The sequence below is a fragment of the Eubalaena glacialis genome, chromosome 10, assembly GCF_028564815.1.
Source record: "Eubalaena glacialis isolate mEubGla1 chromosome 10, mEubGla1.1.hap2.+ XY, whole genome shotgun sequence".
In the NCBI taxonomy this organism is placed as follows: Eukaryota; Metazoa; Chordata; class Mammalia; order Artiodactyla; family Balaenidae; genus Eubalaena; species Eubalaena glacialis.
Genome location: NC_083725.1, coordinates 80107693 through 80126094, shown reverse-complemented (window position 1 = coordinate 80126094; position 18402 = coordinate 80107693). Strand labels below are relative to the sequence as shown.

Genomic DNA, 18402 nt, shown 5'->3' with positions numbered 1-18402 from the left:
ATTTTGGTCTTGAAAGGAATTCCATCAAACGCTTGCAGAATATTCACCCTCAGTTAACCAGTAAATTTGTCTTTGGGGAGCCGCTTAGGGAATCAGACCCTGGCTTCAGGTTATCAGAGAGTCAGGAAACCTGCATTCTAGTCTTAGCCTTGAAGCTGTTCCACTCCTTGCCATGCAAAGTCCGGTCCATGGGCCAGCAGCATTACCTGGTAGCTGATTAGTAATGCAGAATCTCGGGCCCACCTAGATTTGTGAATCAGCATCTATGCCTTAAGATCCCCAGGTGATTCATATGCACAAAGAAGTTTGAAAAGCACTGGTCTAGATGATAAGCTCAAGGAAGGCAGGGTTTTTTTGTCTTCTTCTTTATTATTTTATATCCACAGGACCTATCTAAAGTTTAGCACATGATGGCTGCAAAATCCATGAATCTTTCTCTGACCTTGAGCATGTCCAAACTTCAGGGACTTTGTAAACTTCCAAGGACTTAATTGTAAAGTGGTGTAGGGAGAGAGGTGGTGAGTGGAGATGGGGTCAACCGTCAATGGTTGAAAAACTGACGTGAACATTAGAATCACAGGTGGTAGTGGTGGTTTTTATATGGTTGTCTTTGACCTACTAAGTCAAAAGCTCTGAAGATGGGTCATAGGATTTGTATGTTTTAAAATTTCCCTTTATGTTCAATAATGTTTATTACAATAGCATATATAAAAAAATCTTTAAATGTCCCTCAAGAGGAAATGGATAAGTACAATGTAATACAATTCAGAAATTTAAATGAATGAAATAGAGCTACACATGTAAACATGATTAAGCCTAAAAAATGTTTTGCAAGAACAAACTTGCAGAGGAGGTGTGAAGTATGGTGCTGTTTATTTAAAGCTTAAAAAGTGCGTATGTTTGTAATAGAAACATACTTATGTAGTAAAAGTGTAAAGTCCTAGATGGGAAAAATAAACACCAAGTTCAGGGTAGTTATCATACGTTCTTTATCTGATTTGGCTCTTATCACTCTTCTCTGGACTTTTAATTTACCAATGTTCCATTTATTTTATCTGGCTATTTCAGAATGGGGTGGATGCAGACAGTATCTTCTGAGGAATGCAATTTATGACACCCTTTGCCTTTTTTTTTTTTTTTTTTTTCTTTTTCTTAACCAGAGAAACATAGGTAATTGACAACAGCTTCCAGGGCTGTTATCATTAGAGGGCTTATTAAACCAGCCCTTCTCCATTTATCCTCTTCCAAAAGCAGTTATTTGAACTTAAATGCAGTGAATCATACTAACTCTTCTAGTGGCGGATATTTTATATCTTTTTGGATCTTCTTTGTCTTCATTTAGGCTGATAGTATTGAAACGGCTATTAAGGGAAAATAGACTGAGACAAAGTGTTAGCAACCGGATCGCACTTACACTGTCTGTCTTCCTGATGACATTTAACTGTGAATATCCTCTTTAAAAGCTTTCCTTTAAAAACAAGCAGGGAGCCCCCAGCAGGGAGTTTTGACTATGGGTGAAGACTCAAGAGAATTAAAGTGTGCCTGGGACCCTGAACCTGGGGATCATTTCTAAGCTAAAATTGGTGACAGCAGAATTTGATGCTGTTCTCTGAAAATGCAGTAGAAATTTGTATATTGATAGTATATGACAATAGTGCTAAACTTTCTATTTTGAAAAATATAATTCTTTTTCTCAATTCTTTGGGATTTTCCATTAGACAATAATATCGTCTATAAATAATGACCATTTTGTTTCTTCCTTTCCAATTATTATGGCTTTTATTTCTTACCACTCTGGTTAGAACCTCCAGTAGCGTGTTGATGAAAAGTGATAATAGTGAGCATTATTGTCTGTTTAAGGGAATGACTAACATTTCATTGTTAAATATGTCGTCAACTGTTATTTCTTTTGTGCATACCCCACAAACCTAAGTTCCCTTATATTCGAGGTTTATCTCTTTTTTTCCCTCCCATGCATCCATCCTTCTTTCATTCCTCTTTTGTTTCTTAAATGATGAGTGACTTTTATTATTTTTGGCATCTATTGAGATAATAATTCTTTTTTTCTCCTTTAATTGGTTAATGTGTTTAATTACATTAATCAAAAAAAATTTTTTTTGGGTGTGCCATGTGGCTTATAAGAGCTGAGTTCTCTGACCAGGGATTGAACCTGGGCCCAGGGCAGTGAAAGCGCTGAGTCCTAACCACTGGACCGCCAGGGAATTTCCCATTATTCAATTTCTAATGTTAATCCTCCCTTGCATAAATGCCCTCTTGGCCTAATTACCAACCAAAGGCCCCACCTCCAAACACCATCACATTGGGGATTAGGTTTCAACATATGAACTTGGGGGAACACAAAAATTTGACCCATTGCAATGACCTTTTAAGTCCAATATCTCTACTATCTGATAGTGTGGTTCTTAATCTTGGTTTCTTAGTTTACTAGTTCAAATTCTTGAGGAGGAATGTGGCGGACAAAGCTTCGTCTGTGGGTTGGAACTTGGGTTCGGTGTAAGTTCTTGGATCAATCAACTCTGGCCTGAGGTCATGTGCTTCCAACAAGGTGGTCTAAACCACATGGTGACAGAACTTTTCCCAGAAAGGGAAGGTAGGCCATCAAACCTATCTTCTACCTCCCATTCAGTCCTTAAATTGTCTCAGTGTTGTCTTCAGAAGGTTAAGGCATTGCAGGTATTACTGTCTACCTTTGTCCTGCCAAGCTCAACTGTAGGCATGGGTGGGACCTTCACAGGCAAGCTCAGTCCCGCCCATTTCTGGAATCAATGTACACAGTGTTAGTAGTGTTAGTAGTTGAGGAGTGTCCTATGTCTGCCAGCAGGTGGAGTCTAGAAATTAGTCGTAAGCAAAAAGTGTCTGTGTCTACCATGCTGGTCTCCCCTCACCACTTACTAAGTTTTTTTTTTATAGATATAATTGATATATTAATTAGTTTCACGTGTACAACATAATGATTAGATATTTGTATATAGTGCAAAATGATCACCACTGTAAGTCTAGTTAACATCAACCAGGGGAATGGCCACAGTCTAATTCTCTTTCCTTCCAGAAGTCTCCTCCTTGCATACTGCAACTTATATGGTCGCCAATGACCAAATGAACATGAACTTGAGCATATTGACAAGGGGATCTTGTCAGTGCCACCTCTGTGGCATCTGAGCTATAGCTCCAGTGAGTGTCCCGCCATGTGTGCATATTTCTCTCTGCTGCTGGGCTGTACACAACTTGCAGAAGAAACATGGGATTCACCTTGTTTGTGTTGAAAATAAATATTGAATGAGGGAACTAATAATGGATAAACAATGCTGAGCAGCATCCCTCTTGATGGAAAAGTTTATGGACATGGAAAATGTTCCCTGATCAATGACTCCTCAGAGTCGTGGTTCCCAGGAAGGCACCAGTGCCAGGTGGTATCAGTCATCTTAATCTCACCTGAGCCCAGAGCAAGGGTTTGGAACGGAATTTCTCTCTTAAACTGAGTAGGAATAAGGCTCCAAGGAATCCTTTCAAACACTAGGGCAGAGCAGGGGTGAGGGTGTGAAGGGGTGGGAAGAAGGGGAGGAGGAAGAAGGACGTAGGAAGTCAACAGGGAAGAGGGGGACCCCCACCCCCCAATCACCTCCCCTGGGGCCCTTTCTAATTGGAAATCCCACCCTGGAGCCTGGAGCCTGGGTTCAGTACGGCTCTTGGCTGCATCTCTCACCAGGAGTGGTTAGTTTACAAGAAGGATTTGAAGCTTTCAGTGTCTCTCACTTAATACAGCAGCTGCTGTGACACGCACTCCATTTGGGCAGCTCATTTCTGCTCCTGCATCCCATTAGAGGTAGCCCTTGCTCACCTCCATTTGTCTAAGGAGACTGGGTTCCTTGGTGGGGGAAGGGAGACCATTTACTGTAAATTATTCCATTAGAATCAGGAGTAAGAGTGGTTTCTGCCATTGTCTGACAGGCTAATCCCAGGGCAGCTAGAGATGGCTGTGAAAGTTGTTTGTTTTTTTCTGGCTGCACCATGGGGCTTGCGAGATTCCCCACCAGGGATCGAACCCCTGCCGCCTGCAGTGGAAAGGCAGCCACTGGACCACCAGGGAATTCCCGGCTGTGAATGTTTAACCTGCAGAATCCATTAGGGCTGTCAACAGGGAGGGGACAGCAAATATAGGGGAAAGCAGTTAAGGGGCGTGGCCTGACTTGGAGCTTCAGCAGCAGCCCTAGGACAGGGAGGAGGCACCTGAAGAGTAGGTGATGGAGGATACGGAGTCGGGGGCAGAGTAAGGCAGATCTGGTGACCCTCATTCATGCCTGCCCCTCAGGGACTTCTAATACATTGGTTCTCAACCTTGGATGCTCACTGGAATCTCACGGGACTTTTGAAAAATGCTGATACCCAACTTCCACCCTCTTTTCCACATTCTGATTAGATTGGTCTGGTTTGCGGCCTGCGCATCAGGTTTAGGAAGCTTCCCAGGTGAAGAGGCTGTGAAAGGAAATGGAGGGTATTTTTTTTTTTTTTTTTGAGGATTTTTGCATCTATATTCATCAGTGATATTGGTCTGTAATTTTCTTTTTTTGTAGTATCTTTGTCTGGTTTTGGTATCAGGGTGATGGTGGCCTCATAGAATGAGTTTGGGAGTGTTCCTTCCTCTGCAGTTTTTTGGAAGCGTTTGAGAAGGATGGGTGTTAGCTCTTCTCTAAATGTTTGATAGAATTCACCTGTGAAGCCATCTGGTCCTGGACTTTTGTTTGTTGGAAGATTTTTAATCACAGTTTCAATTTCATTCCTTGTGATTGGTCTGTTCATATTTTCTATTTCTTCCTGGTTCAGTCTTGGGAGGTTATACCTTTCTAAGAATTTGTCCATTTCTTCCAGGTTGTCCCTTTTATTGGCATAAAGTTGCTTGTAGTAGTCTCTTAGGATGCTTTGTATTTCTGTGGTGTCTGTTGTAACTTCTCCTTTTTCATTTCTAATTTTATTGGTTTGGGTCCTCTCCCTCTTTTTCTTGATGAGTCTGGCTAATGGTTTCTCAATTTTGTTTATCTTCTCAAAGAACCAGATTTTAGTTTTATTGATCTTTGCTATTGTTTTCTTTGTTTCTATTTCATTTCTTTCTGCTCTGATCTTTATTATTTCTTTCTTTCTGCTAACTTTGGGTTTTGTTTGTTCTTCTTTCTCTAGTTCCTTTAGGTGTAAGGTTAGATTGTTTATTTGAGATTTTTCTTGTTTCCTGATGTAGGCTTGTATAGCTGTAAACTTCACTCTTGGAACTGCTTTTGCTGCATTCCATAGGTTTTGGATCATCGTGTTTTCATTGTCATTTGTCTCTAGGTATTTTTTGATTTCCTCTTTGATTTCTTCAGTGATCTCTTGGTTATTTAGTAACGTAGTGTTTAGCCTCCATGTGTTTGTGTTTTTTACGTTTTTCCCCTGTAATTCATTTCTAATTTCATAGAGTTGTGGTCAGAAAAGATGCTTGATATGATTTCAATTTTCTTAAATTTACTGAGGCTTGATTTGTGACCCAAGATGTGATCTATCCTGGAGAATGTTCCATGTGCACTTGAGAAGAAAGTGTAATCTGCTGTTTTTCGATGGAATGTCCTATAAATATCAGTTAAATCTATCTGGTCTATTGTGTCATTTAAAGCTTGTGTTTCTTTATTAATTTTCTGTTTGGATGATCTTTCCATTGGTGTAAGTGAGGTGTTAAAGTCCCCCACTATTATTGTGTCACTGTTGATTTCCTCTTTTATAGCTGTTAGCAGTTGCCTTATGTATTGAGGTGCTCCTATGTTGGGTGCATATATATTTATAATTGTTATATCTTCTTCTTGGATTGATCCCTTGATCATTATGTAGTGTCCTTCCTTGTCTCTTGTAACCTTTATTTTAAAGTCTATTTTATCTGATATGAGTATTGCTACTCCAGCTTTATTGTGATTTCCATTTGCATGGAATATCTTTTTCCATCCCCTCACTTTCAGTCTGTATGTGTCCCTAGGTCTGAAGTGGGTCTCTTGTAGACAACATATATATGGGTCTTGTTTTTGTATCCATTCAGCAAGCCTGTGTTTTTTGGTTGGAGCATTTAATCCATTCACGTTTAAGGTAATTATCGATATGTATGTTCCTATTACCATTTTCTTAATCATTTTGAGTTTGTTTTTCGTAGGTCCTTTTCTTCTCTTGTGTTTCCCACTTAGAGAAGTTCCTTCAGCATTTGTTGTAGAGCTGGTTTGGTGGTGCTGAATTCTCTTAGCTTTTGCTTGTCTGTAAAGCTTTTGATTTCTCCATTGAATCTGAAAGAGATCCTTGCTGGGTAGAGTAATCTTGGTTGTAGGTTCTTCCCTTTCATCACTTTAAGTATATCATGCCACTCCCTTCTGGCTTGTAGAGTTTCTGCTGAGAAATCAGCTGTTAACCTTATGGGAGTTCCCTTGTATGTTATTTGTCGTTTTTCCCTTGCTGCTTTCAATAATTTTTCTTTGTCTTTAATTTTTGCCACTTTGATTACTATGTGTCTCAGCGTGTTTCTCCTTGGGTTTATCCTGTATGGGACTCTCTGGGCTTCCTGGACTTGGGTGGCTATTTCCTTTCCCATGTTAGGGAAGTTTTCGACTATAATCTCTTCAAATATTTTCTCAGGTCCTTTCTCTCTCTCTTCTCCTTCTGGGACCCCTTAATGAGAATGTTGTTGCATTTAATGTTGTCCCAGAGGTCTCTTAGGCTGTCTTCTTTTCTTTTCATTCTTTTTTCTTTATTCTGTTCTGCAGCAGTGAATTCCACCATTCTGTCTTCCAGGTCACTTATCCATTCTTCTGCCTCAGTTATTCTGTTATTGATTCCTTCTAGTGTATTTTTCATTTCATTTATTGTATTGTTCATCTCTGTTTGTTTGTTCTTTAATTCTTCTAGGTCTTTGTTAAACATTTCTTGCATTTTCTCAATCTTTACCTCCATTGTTTTTCCGAGGTCCTGGATCATCTTCACTATCATTATTCTGAATTCTTTTTCTGGAAGGTTGCCTATCCCCACTTCATTTAGTTGTTTTTCTAGGGTTTTCTCTTGTTCCTTCATCTGGTACATAGGCGTCTGCCTTTTCATCTTGTCTATCTTTCTATGAATGTGGTTTTTGTTCCACAGCCTGTAGGACTGTAGTTCTTCTTGCTTCTGCTGTCTGCCCTCTGGTGGATGAGGGTATCTAAGAGGCTTGTGCAAGTTTCCTGATGGGAGGGACTGGTGGTGGGTAGAGCTGTTGCTCTGGTGGGCAGAGCTCAGTAAAACTTTAATCCTCTTGCCTGCTGATGGGTGGGGCTGTGTCCCCTCCCTGTTGGTTGTTTGGCCTGAGGCGACCCAACACTGGAGCCTACCCGGGCTCTTTGGTGGGGCTACTGGCGGACTCTGGGAGGGCTCATGCCAAGGAATACTTCCCAGAACTTCTGCTGCCAGTGTTCTTGTCCTCACAGTGAGACAGAGCCACCCCCTCCTCTGCAGGAGACCCCCCAACTTAGCAGGTATGTCTGATTCAGTCTCTATGGGGTCACTGCTCCTTCCCCTGGGCCCCGATGCACACACTACTTTGTGTGTGCTCTCCAAGAGTGGAGTCTCTGTTTCCCCCAGTCCTGTCAAAGTCCTGCAATCAAATCCCACTAGCCTTCAAAGTCTGATTCTCTAGGAATTCCTCCTCCCATTGCCAGACCCCCAGGTTCGGAAGCCTGATGTGGGGCTCAGAACCTTCACTCTAGTGGGTGGACTTCTGTGGTATAAGTGTTCTTCATTTTGTGGGTCACCCACCCAGCTGTTATGGGATTTGATTTTATTGTGATTGCACCCCTCCTACCATCTCATTGTGGCTTCTCCTTTGTCTTTGGATGTGGGGTATCTTTTTTGGTGAGTTCCAGTGTCTTCCTGTTGATGATTGTTCAGCACTTAGTTTTGATTCCAGTGTTCTCGCAAGAGGGAGTGAGAGCACTAGTATTTATTTTTTGACCCTGGAGTTATTTAGGAGCAATTTCTTAAATCTCTCACGCATACATAGTTTTCAAAGTTCTTTGTTATTTCTAATTAATTGCTTTGTGATCAGGGAACATGTCTTGTTTGTACATATTCTTTGAAATTTATTGAGACTTTATAGACAAGCATGTGGTCAACTTTTTTAAATGTTCTTTTGATATTTAAGAAAAATATAATCTCCATTGGATTTGGGGTTCTGTATATGTCCAATAAATCAAGACTCTTCCTTGTGCTATTTATATTTTTACTAACTTCTGCTCTATTTAACTTATTGAGTGTTAAATCTCCTGATTGGGTTGTAGATTTGTGAATTTTTCTCTGTAGTTCTACCCAGTTTCGATTTATGCATCTTTGAGACCATTAGATGAGTACATGTATTTTATGTACCTGGTGAATTTCTTCCTCTACAAAACAGATAATAATACCTATATTATGAGGGTTGTGACAAAATATAAATATCTTACATAATTTTTATCACATTTATATCATAGTTATGAATCCCTAAGAATAATGCCTAACACATCGTGAGTAGTAGAAGATAATGTAGTCTCTTCTGGCTTCCATTGTTGGTACTGAGAAGTTTGCTGTCAGCCTGATAGCCATTCCTTTCTGGTGACTTTTAAATTTCTTTAAATTGCTTGCTCATTTTTGTCATTCCATGCTTTATTTCCTTAAACATTTCATACATAGTTATTTTATATTGTTTTTGATAATGCAATGTAGCATCTGAAGATACTGGGAAGTCTAAATCTGCTATTTCTGCTCTTCTTGCTGATGTTTGTTTCCTTGTGTTTGTTGCTTTTATCAAAGTTCTCCAGAGAAAGAACCAATAGAACATATAAACACCTCACCCTCCATCACATCCAAAATCTCCTTCTCTGGTATACCCTACCTCAGTGAATGACATTGACAGTTGTGCAAATTGGAAATCTGAGAGTCACGTCATCATCTCTTTCTTGCCACCATATCCAGTTAATCAGGGTAAATTGATTCTATTGTATATCTTAAATCTCAAGTCTGTTCACTTTCCTGTTGTCCTACAATGTATCCGAGTCTAGAGCACTGAGGTCTCCCCATGTCTAATCTTACTCTTCCACTCAACATGATACGTTATTTGAATGATCCTCATAAAATGTGAATCTAATTATGTCACTTTCAGATTAAAACTCTTTCAATTTTTCCTCATTTCCTTTTGGAATAAAGTTTAAGTGGCATGTCATGCTTTACAAGTCCCTTCATTAACCACTCTCTCTCTACCATCCCCTCTTCTTGCACTCTAAGTTTCAGCCATCCTAAATCTCTTTTGGCTCCTCCAAGGTGGGATGCTTTTTCTCCTGGCCTCTACACCTGCTGTTATTCTCTGGCCACAAGCCATCATCTCCAAGCTAACTCATTAAGTCTTCAGTTCTCAGCATTAAAGTCTCTGGGAAGCTTTCATCCCTGCTCCACATACCAGTCATCCCCACACACCCTCTAGAGCTGCTGACGGGCTTGGCAACTACAGTAAAGAAACCAGAGTTGGTTCTATTCCTCTCTTTTGTGAAGGTTGTTCCTATGAGATGATGCAATATAGACAGAAACCTAAGCAGTGCCAGAATTCCTAGGATTCTTGTAAAAATAAGTAGAAAAATCCAACAGCACCAGCAGAGTGAGAATTGCACGAAACAGCCTTCAAATCATGAAATAACTTTAAAAAGTAGACTTTTATGGAGAAAAATGTCAGTAAGCACACAGATATTATAGCACTACAAGATTATTTCTAAGACCAGTGACTTAAAACAACAGCAAATTCATGATGAAAATGATTCTAATTAGAAAGTTAATCTGATTCGGTAATAACCAAAATAGGATCTGCAATATGACTTTCCACAATTTCTCAAGTAAGATTCCATCTAATAGTACTGTTTATACTTAACATACACTCACATTCATTTCTTACAATTTATGAACTTAAGTTTCAGCAAGAATACTTTTTAGTGTTTGGGTTATCTTAATATATGCCAATTATTTTGTAAAGGCTAAATAAAGGGTTAAATTACTTAAGTGAATTTTCAGTAATAGCATTTTTTTTTAATTAATTAATTTATTTATTTATTTATTTTTGGCTGTGTTGGGTCTTCGTTTCTGTGCAAGGGCTTTCTCCAGTTGCGGCGAGCCGGGGCCACTCTTCATCGCGGTGCGCGGGCCTCTCATTGTCGCGGCCTCTCCCGTTGCGGAGCACAGGCTCCAGACGCGCAGGCTCAGTAGTTGTGGCTCACGGGCCTAGCCGCTCCGCGGCATGTGGGATCTGCCCGGACCGGGGTACGAACCCGTGTCCCCTGCATTGGCAGGCGGATTCCTAACCACTGCGCCACCAGGGAAGCCCAGTAATAGCATTTTTAACAGAATAAAAACATTCTTCTTTTGAGAAAATAAAAATATACACTAAACAACCCAATACAAAATTTTAATAAAATAGAAAGTAAGGAAATTTGAATCTTATTCACACATACATGTGTGTGAATTTATATATATATGTAGTTTGCAATAGCAGAAGTATACTTCTGCAGGATGTAAAATGTACTCGAGAACGAGAAGCACAGGATATATACATTATAAGGGCAAACTCAATAAATTAGTTAAAATTTTATCACTCAGTAATGGAGACCAGTTTACAGTGATGTGGCAATGGTAGCAAAAGTAGTAGGAAGGAGCTAGCACTCAATGTATCTAATAAATAAAGCTTAGTGATTCATTAAATATTATGATACTGTACAGGATCAAAACTTTCAACACTTATATAGATCTTTAACTGATATCTTTCAGATAAGCTAAATAATCTAGGTAGGTAAGAAATTGCCTGCTGACATCGTATTTTAAAGGAATTACCTTGCATAGGGAAGTCTACTCAATACTCTGTAATGACCTATATGGGAATAGAATCTAAAAGAGTGGGTATATGTATATGTATAACTGATTCACTTTGCTGTACAGCAGAAACTATACCACAACATTGTAAATCAACTATACAATAAAAATTAATTTAAAAAAAGAATTACCTTGGAAAACTGAAAAAGCTTCATAAGAGCTGCACGGATCCAAAATATAATATAGTCTCCAAAAATAATGGAAAATATTGGTCTACCGTCTTGCTATCATTCTGGCTGCACTTTACATCTTCAAAAAAATTTTCACAACTAGGGTATATATCTGGACCCTAACAAGTTTATAAACATTGTAAATATGGCCCATTTTCTTTGTAATTATCTTAATGTGCTTTTGTGTAAAATGATTTACTAAAATATTTAGTTTTTTTAAATATAAAAATTAAATAAATACTCCCACCATTTACTTTATCTCAGATATTAGACTTGCAGTTGAGCTCTAGAAGTATTGAGTAGTCATAGGTCATTTCATGTAGTCTCAAGGCAGAAGGAAACTAACAGAAAGATAAGCATCAGTTTTACAGTAACACACAACACCCAAGATATGGAGCTAAAGATTAACCACATATTCAATTATTTATTCAATGTATGTGACCTTTAGAGCTCACGCTATTTCATTTGTTCTTTATCTTTGATAGGATTAATTGCATTTGATTTTTGTATTAAGGCGAAAGACAGACATCTTTTCCTTGGCTTTAATTAGTCTCAAATTTAAGAAGAGAGAATAATGCTCATTTCATAAAAGGTTAACATCGATATTAGGACAATTTTTTTTCTTCTGACAAATCTGTGCTGTGTTTATATTAAAATAAATGTTTAAAAATACTAATCCTGAGCAAGAGTTAAAATAAGAACAGTTTTGACTAAAGAATAAAATTCCTTCATTGTTAAACCTAAACAGCTTTAAAATTCAACCATGGGATATAAAGTCAGTAAGACTGGAATTCAGACTTCTGATGTCCACGGCAAACCTGAAAGCTCTGAGCAGAAAGAACACACACATAGTAGATTAAAAAAAAAAAACAGTAAAAAGCATCAAAAATTGATGCACCTGGATTTTGTTAAATATAACAAAGGTTACTCAGTCCTTCATGGATAAACCTCGCTGGAGAACAGCACTGAACAGTATACTGCATTGAACAGATCCCTCAGAAAGGCCACGCTGGATTTCTTTTTTTTAGATAGGCACAGACTTTTCCCCCCCAAACATTCAAAGACATAAAAGACACATTTGGAAGTACAATATGAATCCTGTTTTTTGGTGGGGTTTTTTGTTTTTTGTTTTGGGTTTTTTTTTCAGCTGCGCTGCTCGGCTTGCAGGATCTTAGTTCCCTGACGAGGAATTGAACTCTACCAGGGATTCATGGCAGTGAAAGTTCCGAGTCCTAACCACTGGACCGCCAGGGAATTCCCGTTTTTTGTTGTTGTTGTTGTTGTTGCTGTTTTTTAATCCTGTCTTCAAGAAAGGAAAAAGTTCTGGCCACTTAGGAAACTAAAGTGAGTCACTTGAGTTTTTAGTTATAGCTCCCCCCTCATGAAAAATAAGAGTCTTCTAGCCAGCAAAGCAGTATTATGACAAAGTATTAATATTTATACACCAGTAAAGGCATTAAGTAAGGGCTTGGCAACACAAGTCAACTGAAACCAAGCTCTAAGGATACTTTTAGTCCGTGTGGTGAAAGTGCATGGGAGTGGGAAACTGCCGGCACAGCAGGGATCCTCTCACAGTGTTAGGGCCTGTCCACCTGGGTGCAGTCACTTCCAAGTCAGCGTGGTGAGCACTAGGCAATGACATCGACACTGAGCATGGCCGGCCCTCGGGGCTTCTTCAATATGCCTTTTCTTTTATTCCAACTGTCTCTCTTCCTCTTCATCTGCTTCTTCAATGACCTGAATCTCATCTCCTTGAGGTAAGGCAGAATTCTCCACCTGCAGTTTATTCCCATCAGCTTTACATTTCTCTTCTTCCTCTATGATTTCCTTCCATATCTTGTGGTTTTCGGTGAGATGGTGCATTAGCTGACAAAATATTCGCCGTCTGCCTTTCCTTCTTTGTGGTTCTGTGAAATTTAACACACGTGTATTCTAATCATAGCAATATGATTCACTCATTCAATAAATATCTGAGTGCCTGATATATATTCCAGGCATTTATCTAAGCACTGGGGTTACAGTTATAATAAGATTAAAATAATCCTTGCACCATGGGGCTCTCTTTCTAGTGGGAAGACCAAGATAAGCAAAGAAGCAAGATACTTGTGTGTTAGATGGTGTTAAGTGTTACGGATAAAAATAAAGTAGAGAGGGGATTAGGGAAGATGGGGTGGGGTGGGAGTTTCAAGGAGAAGGGAGGATGGTACTGAAATTTCAAATGATAAATAACAATGCAAAGTTAAAAACCATCCTTTTTAGGGATTTTTTTTTAATGTATTGAATTAAACACAATTATCAAAATTTTGGTGAGTACAAATAATTTTCAGAAGCCAGTCACCTTTCCCAAGATGACATCAGATGGTAATGCCATAAGATTACTCTTCACTATGCTACTCCTGAATACAAGGTAGGGTGGGGGAAGTACTTTGTTATCTTGTTCCAAGCTATCTTATCTGTTCTGATTTATAGCATGTTTGGGAAACAAACAAAAAAATAATTAGCTAGATATAATTTAAATCCTACTTTAAAGAGCAAATAACTGATTTCATTTTTAGTTACAAAGGTGACAAATGTCTTTTTCATTTTCCATTTATACTCACTGATTTATATAGAAAAACTATGCGTTACGGTTTGGTAGTTCAAAGCCATAATGCCACAAAACTTGGTTTTCCTCTTAGAGTCAGAGAATGTGTATTTTCCTCTTCTCCCAACTGTGCTGAATGAACTATTTCCCAAGTCTATATGAAGGGCATGTTAACAGGGGAGGGTGGTGTGAAGAGGGGTTAGGCAAAGGAGGACTAGCCACTAGGACCAGCCACCTCACATAAGTTCAGATTTGGCGACAGCCCCATCATGTGTGCACAGGTAGAGACTGCTGAAGAGCACTGGCTGGAGGACAGCACCTCCAGAGATGCTCCTTTAACTAAGAATGCTTGTTGTGTGACAGCATTTGCGTGGTACCCAAGCAGTAGTTACTCAAAGGGAGACTAATCAGGCTGAACATTTAGATAGTACTTACTTAAGATATAACTACTGAATCTGTATCTTAAAAACAAAGATTCAAATCCAAATTAAATGGACATTTGCAGTTAATTAATCACATTAAAGAAATGATAGTATCCTTATATCTTACTAGGATTTAGGTTGTCTTCTATTTCTTCATCCTCTGTATCTAATTCTTCACCATCTTCTTCATCATAACAACTTTCAGTATCATCATCCTCTTCTGCTTCTATCCACTGACCCGGTAGCAAACCAGCAGCATCATAGGAGTTACACAGGGGACCCACTATGTGAGTGATAAAAGATTCCTGGAGTTTTGCTAGTTGAGGAGAAGAACGATCCATGAAGGGACTGACGGGCAAACCAAGATTTGCTTCTTCATCTCCCTGATCATATTAAAAAGAAAAGTATACCTTTAACTGTTGAAAGAACAACCACTGAGCTTTGTTAAAATTATCTTGAGGTTTTTTAATAAGCACAGTCTAACTCAAAATAACTTTTACAAAGAAGTTATCAATGAAATTACTCTGTCATTCCAACTCAAAGAATTTCTCTACTATTAGAGAAATCCTAAACAAGACTTTATTCTCACACCCACAGTCAACCAGTATGGTTGATATTCAGGTAGCAAGAAAAATATACATCTTTTAAAATAAATTCAGCAAATTTGCTAACAAACCAAAATTATATTAATAGAATATATAAATTCTATATAAATTACCAAAATTCTATAATATCAAATATAGATCCTCTTTCTCCTATGGGGAGATGGTATAATGGAAACATTTTTGTTGTAGTTGTACCTCAAATGTACAGAGTTGAATTTTGCAAATGCTTTTCAATGCCCTCCCTTTTTTTCTAACAGCAGAACCCTTTAATGAATCTAAATCAGAAAACTCAATATGTAAAACAGACAAAAGTAGAGCTATTGTGGTTGAGGTGAGGATTCGCCCCAGCTGCCTGCCCTGTGATACCCTCCCACTTGTGGTCCCTAGGGTTCTGGAGAGCACAACTGGAGATCAGACAGATGTGGTTTCAAAACCTGCTTTTGCCACCTACTACCTGTGTGGTGCTGGGCAAGCTCTATGCCCAATTCATGTGTAAGATGTGAATAATAATCTACAGGGTTGCTATAGGATGAAAAGCAATATTATATAAAATGTTGAGCACAGGGCTGAGCAGTCCCCAAATGGTACTATTAACATTTTAGTGCCTACTGTCTGAACTGGTGGAGGGTGAATACTCTCCACAGTGCACAAGTTCTGCAGGCAAGCAGTGTCTATCTGTGCTGAGCCAACAGAGCCCTAAGGAGACAACCAGAAACTGTCCCATGATTAACTGTCCCATGATTAAAAATCTTATATGGCTTTATCTTCTGTGAGGATGAAAATTATTAATATTTACAAAAAATATCCAGGTGGGTTTATCCACAGGATTCTACAGTTTCATACATTTGACTTTTAAATAGGAGTTAGGCTTTTCTAAGCCCATGGCACATAATGGCTATAGGAGTATACATAAAGATAGTATAATTAAGGTAATAAAAAGGTAAAAGGTTGGGCCAGGTTAGAAATTTGCATTCATATCTGAAGAAGGCTGAATAACAGAACAAGACTGAGAAGGAATTCTGATGGTTTTGATGAGGGTTGACTTTCCTATAGGTTAGTACATTTAACCTTCACGACCACTGTGTGGTAGGGTTATCAGATGGCATTTTTCGCCTTTGACATAAGAATAATGAAACCTAGAAATATTAAGTGAAACTGTCTGAAATATTATATTGTTTTTAGTGATCTGGAATTATAATAGTTTATTGAGCACTTATGTGTCAGGAACTGTTCTAAGAACTTTACATAAATTAATTCATTTGATCCTCACACAACCTTATGAGGTAGGTACCATCAATATTCCTATTTTCTCAATGAGGAAACTGAGGCACAGAATGGTTAAGTAACTTGCCCCAGGTCACATTGCTGGCAAGGAAGAGGAGCCAGGATTCAACCTCAGGCATGGCTTCCAAGTTTGTTTAATAAGAATTAATTCTCTATACTTTAAAAATATATTATAAAATGGGTCTAAATGAAATTTTCTAATGTTCTTTCACTGAATTAGTGGATTTTCTAAAATTGGCATATACTACCACTTTCTTATTACCACTGTTTGTACAGATAATATAAAGACAGCATTTTCCTTAGCATAAAATTCTTTTGTGAACATGAACTGAAGCCTGAGGCAGTCTTCAGTTATCTTTGAGAATGAGGATGGGAATATGCAAACACTACTATACATACTGCAGTCTACAAATTAGGGTAAATATTTATAACCATTTATTACCCCAAATTACATATAATTTAGTTCAAATTTATCAGTGAAAAGTATTCTAAGATTGTTGCTAAGATTTTACTAATCTATTTTCATGATTACACAGTATGGTATTTTGTTGACTTGTAAACAGCAGAGTATACACTATTGTATTGGGATGTTTAGCTAAGGTGGGTGAAAGACACTACATTTACTGGTCATTCAATACAATCTGGGTGTGACAAGGTATAACAGATAAGTGTGCAGTTTATAGGCTCAACTTCATCACTCCTACTAGAGTAGCAACTCATGGTAAAGAAAGCCCTGTCACAGAAGTCACACTTGGTAGACATCTTGATCTTTCCTGATTAGTAGGTCTAGTAAGGATTCCCAAGGAATGCAGTTCCAGTCAAGAGGATGTATTTGTTATTCCGGAGATAATGAAATATTAGGCTTCTGGGGAAATCAGTATTTTTCTACATTGTAGGGAGCCTCAAAATTGGACAGAAAAGTGGTAAAGACTGCAAAGTGGTAGGATTATTTTAAAGACAAGATTAAAAACATATGAGAAAAGAGCATGTTTATATTTTTGAAACTTGAAACCCACTAAGTATCCACTTTGTCCCCATTTCTAGCGCTAATTTCTTACCCTCTGCCAGGACTTTTAAAGAGTTGATGTATCTAAGGCAGTCTTTCTATAGCAGAGTTGAAAATGGGTTGATACTTTAAAAATACAATCTAAGTATACCCTGAATCAATTAAACAACTTCTTTTGGAAATAAATTATCCTAGGTTATAGGTTTTCAGGATTGAAAGGGACCTTGGAATCAATATGTAGTCCTTCCTTAGCTCTAGACTGGAGTACATTCAACCCACTCCAGACTGGCAATAAACTATTTTTGTTTTTAAAATTTGAAGATTAATTTTTTGTTTATTATTGTTATTTTTTAAATTTTTGGCTGCGTTGGGTCTTTAGTTGTGGCACGTGGGATCTTTCGTTGTGGCGTGTGGGCTTCTCTCTGGTTGTAGTGTGTTGGTTTTCTCTCTCTAGTTGTGGCGCACAGGCTCCAGGGTGCGCGGGCTCTGTAGTTGTGGCTCGCGGGCTGCAGAGCGCGTGGGCTCTGTAGTTTGCGGCACACGGGCTCTCTAGTTGAGGTGCACGAGCTCAGTAGTTTGGCATGTAGGCTTAGTTGCCCTGTGGCATGTGGGATTTTAGTTCCCTGACAAGGGATCAAACCCACATCCCCTGCGTTGTAAGGCAGGTTCTTTACCACTGGACCACCAGGGAACTCCCTGTTTTTAAATTTTAGAAACAAAGGCAAAGGAGCTGAGAAAATATTAAGACCAGAGCAAATGCAACTCATTTTTGGTTAAAGCAACTCATTTCAAGCATGTAATGTAGCTATCCAAACCCAAAGGGTGGTGTCTTCAGATGGCAGCTCTTAAAAGTCCCACCCATCTCATGTTTCAACTTACCTGCTCGTAAAATTCATTGACAATGCCTTCTGTCCATTTCAAATGCAAGTCTCGAACTTTTGTTGGGCCATTTATATCTGCCAGTTTGATGCACACCTGGCATACTAACAGGCGATCATTTTCATTACTCCATTCTATACCATTACTGTTTACATCATTGGCCTAGTTTGGAAAAACAGAATTATTTTAGGTGCTGAGGGCACAGGAGTTTTTTGTTTTGGGGGGTTTTTCTTGGCCACCCCGCACGGCTTGTGGTATCTTAGTTCCCCAACCAGGGTTTGAAACCACGCCCTCGGCAGTGAAAGCGTGGAGTCCTAACCACTGGACTGCCAGGGAATTCCCCAGTTTTTTGTTTTTACCAAATTGTCTTAAAACTGTTTCCTGTCCAAAGGACAGGAAGGAATTTCAATAAATGCTTCTTTTAATTGGTTTGTGCCATAACATGTACCTCTACGGGTTACATTTCCCTTTGAAGTGTCATTTACAGTTTTGTTTCGATGGAAGTAGAGCACTGTAC

The 18402-nt window shown here is 38.7% G+C and overlaps 1 protein-coding gene across 1 annotated transcript in view; it reads right to left on the bottom strand.

Moving 5' to 3' along the window:
* Positions 1 to 11917: 11917 nt before the first annotated feature.
* The window catches only part of PDE3B (phosphodiesterase 3B), a 174824-nt gene continuing 168339 nt past the window's right edge, over positions 11918 to 18402 (bottom strand). The window contains exons 14-16 of the mRNA XM_061201481.1: positions 17886 to 18047; positions 14239 to 14494; positions 11918 to 13012 (exon numbers count right to left, since the gene is read on the bottom strand). Coding sequence (XP_061057464.1) covers positions 12798 to 13012; positions 14239 to 14494; positions 17886 to 18047 — 633 coding nt within the window. The 3' untranslated portion in view covers positions 11918 to 12797. The remainder of the gene's footprint in view (positions 13013 to 14238; positions 14495 to 17885; positions 18048 to 18402) is intronic.